The sequence below is a fragment of the Panthera uncia genome, chromosome E1 (genome assembly GCF_023721935.1).
Source record: "Panthera uncia isolate 11264 chromosome E1, Puncia_PCG_1.0, whole genome shotgun sequence".
NCBI lineage: Eukaryota > Metazoa > Chordata > Mammalia > Carnivora > Felidae > Panthera > Panthera uncia.
In genome coordinates, this window is record NC_064814.1 from 11,808,172 (window position 1) to 11,817,210 (window position 9,039).

The 9,039-nt window shown below is 56.5% G+C and overlaps 1 protein-coding gene across 1 annotated transcript in view; it reads right to left on the bottom strand.

Annotated features, from left to right (window-relative positions):
- Window positions 1-1,233: 1,233 nt before the first annotated feature.
- KCNH4 (potassium voltage-gated channel subfamily H member 4) overlaps window positions 1,234-9,039 on the bottom strand; it is a 16,394-nt gene continuing 8,588 nt past the window's right edge. The window contains exons 8-15 of the mRNA XM_049638178.1: window positions 7,317-7,583; window positions 6,487-6,731; window positions 5,799-5,837; window positions 5,245-5,597; window positions 4,864-4,970; window positions 4,179-4,252; window positions 2,246-2,953; window positions 1,234-1,461 (exon numbers count right to left, since the gene is read on the bottom strand). Of these exons, the coding sequence (XP_049494135.1) occupies window positions 2,558-2,953; window positions 4,179-4,252; window positions 4,864-4,970; window positions 5,245-5,597; window positions 5,799-5,837; window positions 6,487-6,731; window positions 7,317-7,583 (1,481 nt within the window). The 3' untranslated portion in view covers window positions 1,234-1,461; window positions 2,246-2,557. The remainder of the gene's footprint in view (window positions 1,462-2,245; window positions 2,954-4,178; window positions 4,253-4,863; window positions 4,971-5,244; window positions 5,598-5,798; window positions 5,838-6,486; window positions 6,732-7,316; window positions 7,584-9,039) is intronic.

A 9,039-nucleotide genomic window follows, 5' to 3' on the forward strand; every position in this document is an offset into this window, starting at 1 on the left:
GTCAGCTCTGGGAGCCCGACTGTTGGGGACATTCTGTAATGAGGAAGGTGACGGAAGTGCTATAGGAAGGGTTCTCTGGAGGTGAACCAGAGAGATCAAAAGGAGAGCTCCTGCCACTGCTCAGCCGTAAGCCAGGACCCTCCTCCTTTGGCTGAACATCAAGACACACCAGGATCACCTCTACCTCTGCCTCCCCCGACCCCGACCCCGACCCCGACCCCGAACCAGCTCCTGTCTCTGATGCCAAATATGGAGCCGGACTACTTCTGCTTTGGCTCTCCCCATCCATAAATACAGATTAGAACCATTTCTGTTTGCCTCCCCCACCTTGACCTCCATATGGATCAGGACTATTTCTATTTTTCTTTTTTCTTTTCTTCTTTCTTTCTTTCTTTCTTTCTTTCTTTCTTTGCTTCCCTTAATGTGGATTAGGACCACTTCTGTCTCCGCCCACCCCCCTCCCCCAACACGGACCGGTATCTCCTCTGCGTTTGCATCCCACTCCCAGGAATACTACTCAAAACTTGTATGGAATCAAAGCTCAGTCCAGAGACAGCTGTGGGCGTTGTTCCTGTGACACCTGCTGACACCAATCATACTTTGGAGCCTGAGCTGAAGAATCAACCTGTCTGGGACCGCCTGCCGCAAAACTGCCCACACCTAGTTCCATCTGGTCACCAGAGTGCCGCTTTCTAACAATAGCCGTAACCCCCATCTCCCCACCTCTGCATCCCTGCAGTGATCATCTGAGAAGTGAAAGCTAAGAGGGAAGAGAGGACTTAAGAGAGCAAAGGAGACGGGCAGAGTGGAATTCCTAGCAGGTTCTTGGCTAGTGACAAGCTTTTCCCCCCAGACCCTGCTGTACCTAGCCTGTAACAGGTACAGGATTGGTTATACAAGATCAGTGGGGCGTCCCACTGGCTACCTTTCCAGAGCTGGAGGTGGGTCTGAGTCAGGACTCTGTGCCTCTCACACACTGTGTCTGAATCTGTGGCTGTCATGGGTGGGAGGAGGAGGGGTATAACGGGCCCGCAGTGACTCATTAAGGTTTCTACCTCATCCCTGGGGCTTCTGGTGGCGTGAATGTGGTGCCAAGTGGATTGCTCGGCGCCTTTGCCCTTCCTAGAGACAGCAACAGGGCCCTGGGGTGCGGTGGGGAGTGACTGCCCTGTAGGCTCCTCCAAAGCCCTGGAGCTCTCAGACCAACCCCCAGAAACAGCCAGAGCCAACAACTACAAAAATAAAGCATTTATTTCCTATCCAAAAGTGAGCCTTGGGTGTTGGGTGGCAAAGGAGAACTGGAGAACAGGGTGGGTTTGTGAGAAGTCAGGGCCCTGAGTGAGACCGTGTTGGGTGTGGGGAGAACAGGCTCGGAAGAGGTCTGGTGAGGGGAGGGGTAGGGAGTGCCGTGGGGACTGTTTCAAGTTGCTGGCAGCAGAAAAGACCACCTTCAGGGACAGCCTGCGGAAACACAGAAACAGAGATGTTGACAGGCCCAGGCCCAGGGGTAGAAGCTGGCATTTCTGGGCCCAGAAAGCACTCTCTGGAGCACAGGAACCCGGAGAGGACACTCTAAGGCAGGAACTGCAAATCCAAATACCTACAGAGACCAGACAAAGAAGTCAAAGGAGGGAAGCCAGCTAAGTGTCAGGAGATGATCCAGAAATGTGGCGACTGTGAAAAAGTGGCGAGCACAGGCCCCATCTCAAGAGGACTGCGGCCACTCAACACCAGTGGATTATTGCCAGTGGAATGTTGGCCCAGGGTTGCCAGAACGCCCCAAGTTTTTTAGAGAAACTGGAATATCTGGATATTTGTGTGAACTCTGATTTTTAGTGTCAGCAACTCATTCGCATTTTACCACACACACACACACACACACAAATCTGCGAGAATCGAAGAATACATATCTGCGGGCCACCCGTTTGTTTCTTGTGTGGGTTGAGGGATGGGGTGAGCCCCTCCAGCCTGGGCTGGTAGTGGGAGGTCTAAGGAGTCTTGGGCTCCTCAGATACCAGCTGCGATCTCAAACCTACCTGTCTCAAGGTGACATCACTTCCAAGGTGTCCAGCAGAATCCAGGGGCTGGGATAGAAGGCCTCACAATATCACTAAGCTATCTCTGCTGCAGAATCTGCAATCTGTCCCTCTCGCCTTAGACACCAAGATCCTGTCTGCTCTTGCCTCAGTCTTCGTGGGCTTGATCTGGGACCCTCCCCCAACCCCCGGTGCTCCCTGGTATCTACCTGCCTCCAGATCCTGGGGAGAAAGCAGGACATGTCATCTGCCCAGCCGGATCGGCACTGCATTCTGTCTCATGCCTGTTGGGTTCCACAGCCTCAGGTGGCTCCCCCTCACAGAGGGGAAGGATACGGGAAGGTTTAGAAAAGGGAAGAGGGTCCGAAGTAACCAGGCTTTGTTAAAAAGTCCCGAGAATGCAGAGCCAACCAGACCAGCCGGTGGCTGTTGACCGGAGGCAGGAGGCCAAGGGGCCCAGTCCCTCCCTGGATGGTAAGCAGCAGTGCCCACCCCAGACGGGCCTGGGCCCAGGGCCAGGGTCAGTGGAACGTGTCTGACCTGGACCGAAAGCTGTGCTGCATGAGGCTTGGGGTCGGGGATGGGGCCTCTGGCACTGGGGAAGGTCCCAGAGGCTCAGGCTCTGAGGGGAAGGGGGACAGCATGGAGAGCCTCAGGTTGGAGGGGGCGGCCCCCATCTCTGCTGTCCCCACACTGGCTGGGCAGTGGACCTCAGCAAAAGTAGTATCCTGGAGGCTGGGCGGTGGTCCAGATAGACAGGGTGAGATGCGTGGAGGCCTCAGCTGGGGACCAGGAGGGTCTGGGAGCCGAGCCGAGACTACTGGGTGGACTGGGGGACCCAGCCTAGCCTGTAGCAGGCCCATGATGTGTCGAAGCTCCCGGCTCAGCTGAGACACTTCCTGGTTGAGGCGGGAGATCTGTGGAAAACACAACAACAGATCGTTTCCCAGATGCCACAACAATCACCAATCTCCCCGGTGCGCCCCCCTCCACTGTGTACAAAACTCTTTCCCAGCCACTCCTGCTCATGGCCACTGCGAGAAAAAGGCAGGGCAGGGGTTATCTTTGTCTAGATGTAAACACTCAGCTTGTTTCCAAAAAGGCTTTGGGACAGCAGGTATTGCTATCCTCTCTCCTCCACTTTTACAAGAGGCAGAAAAATAGGCTCAAAGAGGCCACAAAGCTGGAAGTGACAGACACAGCAGCCTTACTCTCAGGTGACCCCCGCACACAAGCTCAAGCATCTATTCAGTGTTTTGCAAACTTCAGGGAGTACGAATCAACTGAGAAACTTGTCAAAATGCAGATTCCTGGGCCCCGCCCCAGCCATTCCAAATTGGGTGAGGCTCAGGAGTCTGCATCTTAATGGTGCTGACAGACACTCAAGTGCGGGAAACACCACCTAGAACAGTGAACCCAAGCAGGACTGGCCCTCCATCTGGCCCAACAGGGCCTGGTCCCGCCCCCCAGCCCCAGGGGCTGCCCTCCTGGGATGCAGATGATGTTTATCAGAACCCAGGGAAGGCCCACTCCCTAAGGGTTGGGCCTGACTGTGCCCTGATGACAGCTCAGAGATCCCCTGGGAGGAGGCAGAGGCAGAGCCTTGGCATACAAGATCTGGGCTCTTCCTGACCAGGGTTTAGACGTGAGGATCCAGGTCTCCCAGGGCTGAAGGCCTCTCAGCCTCCCTGTCCTCTGACCCCTAAGTTTGCTGAGCATTCCCTTCCCAGGGCTGGGGAAGGAAAAGGACTTGGTAGGGGGCAGCTCCCTAAAGGAGAGAACCCCACAGTGGAGGAGGGAGGAGAGGCTGTCTTTGCGGGCTAGATAGCCTGAGCCAGCCGGGAAAGGGTGGAGGCAGCAGGCACTGAGTACTTACCTGTGCCAGGGGCTGGGCCAGGCACGTGAGCACTCTTATATCATGCTCAACAACTCTGGCAAAAACGGGTCATTTTTCCCATTTTTCGATGAGGAAATTGAAGTTTGGGGTGGTTGTGGGACTTGCCCAAGGTCACCCGGCTAGTGTGAATAAGTGAACTCAGGACTCTGGCTCCAAACCCTCAAATGCTCTTACATACGAGGCACATCGCTGATCCCAAGATGCTATTTGCCAAGGTTGGAGGGAAGGAGTCAACCCCAACCTACCTCCTGGTTTAGCCTGCAGACCTTTTCCTTCATCTCCTCGGCCTCAGTGGCCAGTTCCTGGCTGGGCCTGGTCCCTGCAGCCAGAATGGGGTGGAAGGGTGCAGGGTGAGTGCAAGGAGCGGGAGTCTACGGCTTGGGCCGGGTCCCCTCCTCTTGCTGGGCAGGCAGAGAAGAGAGGAGAAGAAGCTCCGGGCTCAGGATGATGGGAAAGCCAGACTCTTCCCTGCCCCTTCCCCTGACCCCTGCCCCAGCTGTACATGCAAAAGCTTCTCTTTAGCATCTGAACACAACATGCTCTTCTCTCCTGCCTTTATCCCAACAACTGCCTTGCTCCACCCCTCAAACTCCTACCCAACCCTTAAGACCCCCTACAAGTGTCCCCTCCTCTAAGAAGGACAGTTAGGGGTGCCCTCCCCTCCTACCTCAGAGCCTTGTTCCTGTCTCGGTTGTGGCACTTGACACCCTGTTCTGGAATCGTTTATCTGAGGACACAGGTGTGTCCCCCACTAGACTGGAAGCTCACTGAGAGTGCAGGCCAGGTCTGATACATCTATGCTTTCCCAGCACAGAGTCCGGCACATGGTCAGCCCCTACTACACATGGGATGGACGGCTGAAGGGACGGACCGGTGGACGGATGGCGGGTGAATGGGTGACGGAGAGTGAGGTCTACGGCTGGCCCTTACCTGAAGGAGGGGCCTGTGAGCAGGGCCTAGCGTGCTCATGCCTCCTGCTGAACCGAAAGGTAGGGGCCTCCGCTGTGCTGCCAGAGTCCTCAATGCCATCCACTATCCTGGGATGGGGGCAGTGATCATCAGTCCCATGCGGAGAGGGCAAGGGCCAGAGCAGAGCAGGCGGAGGGTAACTGGGGACAGCAGTGCCAGGGAGCTGGGGAGGAGCAGCAGTCAAAGAGGGGTGGGGTTGCAAGTGTGGTGGATCAGGAAGGGCGGGTGGGCAGATGGGGCAGAGATAGGAAGAGCACTGGTTGGAAGGCTGGGGACGGAGCCCAGAGAAGGTTCTGGAAGCCAGCAGGGGTATGGGGAAGGCAGGGGAGGCTGGCGTCTCACCGGGGACTGAGGTCCGGAGGTCCAAAGGTTCCCAGTGGGGGAATGAGAAGCTGGGGGGGCTTCCAGGCAGCAGAACCCCTGGGGGGGCCATGAGGGGAGGGGCTGTGGCCCCGGCCAGCCAGGGCAGGGGAAGGGAATGGGGACAGGGAAGGGGAGGAGACAAGGGCTGAGAATGGGGGCAGCTCCTCGCCCAAGAGGCTGACCAGGGAGCCCCGGGGCCGCGCTGGGCTGAGGTTGGGCAGCAGGAGGGGCCGGCGGGGCCTGGAACCACCCCCAGACTCCACCCCAGTCTCGGCCTCTGTGATGGATGGTAGGGTCTTGTCTGAGGAGGAGCCAAGGCTTTCAGAGCGGGGCTGTGGGCAGAGGGCAGCTGATGTCAGGACAGTGAACAATAGGCCCCTTCGTTAAGCAACAGCCTTCACTGGCAGATGCAGCCACCCATCCCCCCCCCCTTCTCCCTGCAGCAGAGGAGCCACGGAAAGGTGCCTCCAGCTCCCAGACTCCCCCATGCAACCTCAAACCCCACCCCACACCTCCCAGGAAGATGGTGTTACCTGGGAGAGGCGAGGAGATCTGGAAAAGCGGCTGAGGCCCTGCGGGGACATAGGGGGGATTCAAGCTGACTCACACCTCCCCCCTCTCCTGGTGCAGCTCTTCCTCCCCATCAGTGCTGTGGGCTCTGAGAATGTGGGGCCTTTTTGTGGAACTGAGTCAGAGATACTTCCAACTCCAACTCAGAGATGTCTGAGTGGCAAAGTAAGTCTGAAAAGCAGTGAAAGACAAAGGCCTAGGGTGTAAACTGTAGACCTGGCCCAGAGGCTAAGCCAAAATGGGGTCAGGAAATATTTGGTGAGTGCCGAAGAGGAAACCCAGGGGATGATGCCCAGTTCAGAGACGGACTTGGAGGAGGAGCACGCGAGGGGGACTGTTTCCAAAGTGAGGTCCCTCTGAGGGGTCTGAGGGGGGTGCTGAGGGGTGGCCAACAGGAAATGATGGGTCAGAGGAGTCGGAAGTAGAAGTGGTGAGAGACGGTCCATGGGGTTGGGTGATGGCCAATGAAGAAGGGTCAGGTGGGGGTGGAAGATGTTAAGCGTGGAAGGGACAATGGAAGGGGGTGCCGGGGATTGAGAAATGATGTTCTCCGGGTGGAAGGAGATGCATGAGACTCTCTCTTGGGATGGGGAGGTCTGCCCTGAAGGAGGGGACCTCGGAGGAGGTGGAGGCCATAGGGGGTCTACATACATTGGTGTCAGAGCCCTGGCGCAGGTTGAAGGTGAGGTCCCGGGGCAGGCCAGCCCGGAAGGCAGCCCCGTACTCAGGATAGAGTCTCAGGACCTCAGCCAGCCCTCTGCTGCTCAGCTGCTGCAGGCCACAGTAGGTCAGTGCTTTCACGTCAGCGCTGGTCTTCAGCACGCAGCTTGGGACTGCCCCTGACCCAGGCTCCTGCCCCGGCTCAGGGATATCTGCCCCAATCAGGTCCCCCTTCCCTGTAAGGGATGGGGATAGTCAGCTGGGGCAGAGGGACCAAGAGGATATCAGCGGGAAGTGGTCAGTGGAGCTGGGGGATGGTTAGTGTGTTTGAAGGGCGGTCAGAGAAGGATCAATCAATAGGATTGGTGGAAATAATCAATGGAGTTGGGAAGAAGTCAGTGGAGAGTGACTGATGAAGTTGGGAGACAGTCAATGGGAAATGTCAGTATAATCAATGGAACTAGATGATCAGTTAAAGAATGGCCAGAGGGGTCAGCTAAAGGGTAAAGGTCAATGGAGTTGAGGGTCAGGGGGGAAGAGTCAATGGAGTTGGGAGATGGTGCAGCGGGAAAGGATCAGTGGAGTTGGGGGAGAGTCACTGGGGAAGGGCTGACGGGTTGATGGCCAATAGGATTAGGGGAGAATCTGAGGGTATGGTCAAAAGGGGAAAGTAGTAAGGTGAAGGCACCAGGAAAGAGGACCCCCTCAGCAGGAATTCCACATATCCACTAGGGGTATCCCAGGCCCTAGATCCCTGGCCACACCCAATGCCCCTGGGGGCAGGTTCTGGGGTAGGTAGTAGGCGGTGGTGGGATCCTCACCCAGGATGGCCAGCACCATGTTGTCTCGAAGCACCTCAAGCGAGCCGGAGCAGACGTAGTAGTGTGCCTGCAGGGCGTCCCCACGGCGCAACAGGTACTCGCCTGGAGCGCAGAACGAGGTCTTGATGTGCAGGGAGAGGGCCCGCAGGCAGCCTCTGCTCGCTGCTGCAAACAGCGGCAGCTGCAGGATCTCCCGATTCAGGTGCATAGCGATGTCAGCTCTCAGCTCGTCTGGGAAGTCACGCAGTAACTGCATAAGGGGCATAGGTCATTCTGGCCATCCCCCTGCAGCTGCTACTTGAGTTCTATAAATGTGCTGAGCTGTCTCCAAGGAGAGGACTCCAAAACTTGCCTTTTGCTTTGAAGTTACCTGTGTTTGACCTTCAAGAAGACCTCTGTGTATCAAACCTCAATTTTGCTTGTGTGTGGACCTCTCAACCCAAGTTCAGGAGCAGAGACTAGGCCTTTTCCTATGTGTCCACTGCCTGTGACTACACACGGTGGTCACTCACACATGTCCTTGGTTACTCAACCCCGTACAAGGATCGGCCCTGGTGGGTCAGCTTTCAACCGGGAGTCAGGAAACTAGAAGTCAGCTCTGCCCCCAAGTCCTTGTGAACCTTGGGCAATCCATTTGCTCTCTCTGGGCCTCAATATCCCCATCTGTAAAATGCAGGGTTACACAAGACCTTGAACATTACCAATGATCTCTGAGGAGCCAAACAATGTTCATAGTTCTATCCTCATCTTAGGGAGCCCCTAGGCCACTTGGGCTTGCTGACCTCTCCCTCTTGTCCCCATTTCCTCCCCAGGCTCCTCTTCTAACTTTCCACACTCTGCCCGCATCATGGCAGCCAGCTCCATGACTTCCCTACTCCCTGTGAGCCTGGAGCCCTACCTATGGGTCTAGACCTATATTTTCAACTACCGATGGAACAGCCTCCACCTGGATCTCCCACAGGCACCACACCCTCATCATGGCCTAATCCTGGACTTTCATTTTCACACCTTCCTCCTGTGATGCCCCCATCATGCCCCTTTGCCCAAACCAGGGACCTGGGGCCCATTCTGAGCTCCTCTCCTGCAACCAGCCGATCACCAGGTCCTCCGGCTCTGGCTCTCAGAGATACCTCCTAGATCCTCAGGTCACTTCCCAGCCTAAAAGTTTTGCAGAATACAATCTAAATTCAAGACCACCCATGAGCTGGCCTGACCCGCCTCCCCAGCCCTGTCTCTTGCACTCCGGTCCCTCTCCTCCCCTCCACAGCACTCACACATCCAGTCCTGAAGGCTCACTGACTTGACTTTCAGTTCCCTGAACTCCCCTGCTCTTTTGTGTCAACATTTCCGGGTCTGTGTTCCTACTCCTCTTTCTGCCTGGAATGGCCTCTGGTAGCAGGCTGATTTCCTTCTTGCCCCTCACGATGTCCCCTCTTCTGTGCCGCCTTCCCTGACTCCTCTAGGCCCAGGCACAACGTCCCCTAATTGCTCTGCCATCCCTCCAGCAGAGTCCTATTCACTGCGTAATTATTTGTTTACCTGTCTGCCTCCTTCACCCAACTGGTGTCTCCCTCAGGACAAGGGCTGAGTGTCATCATCTCTGAGCTCCCTGTGTCCCGCACAGAGGCTGGCCCAAAGCAAGCGCTCAGGAAAGGCTGGCTGAGGGGGGGGGGGGTGGGGGATGGCATTAGCTAAGGCCTGAGCTCCCTCTCAGCTCCCGTGT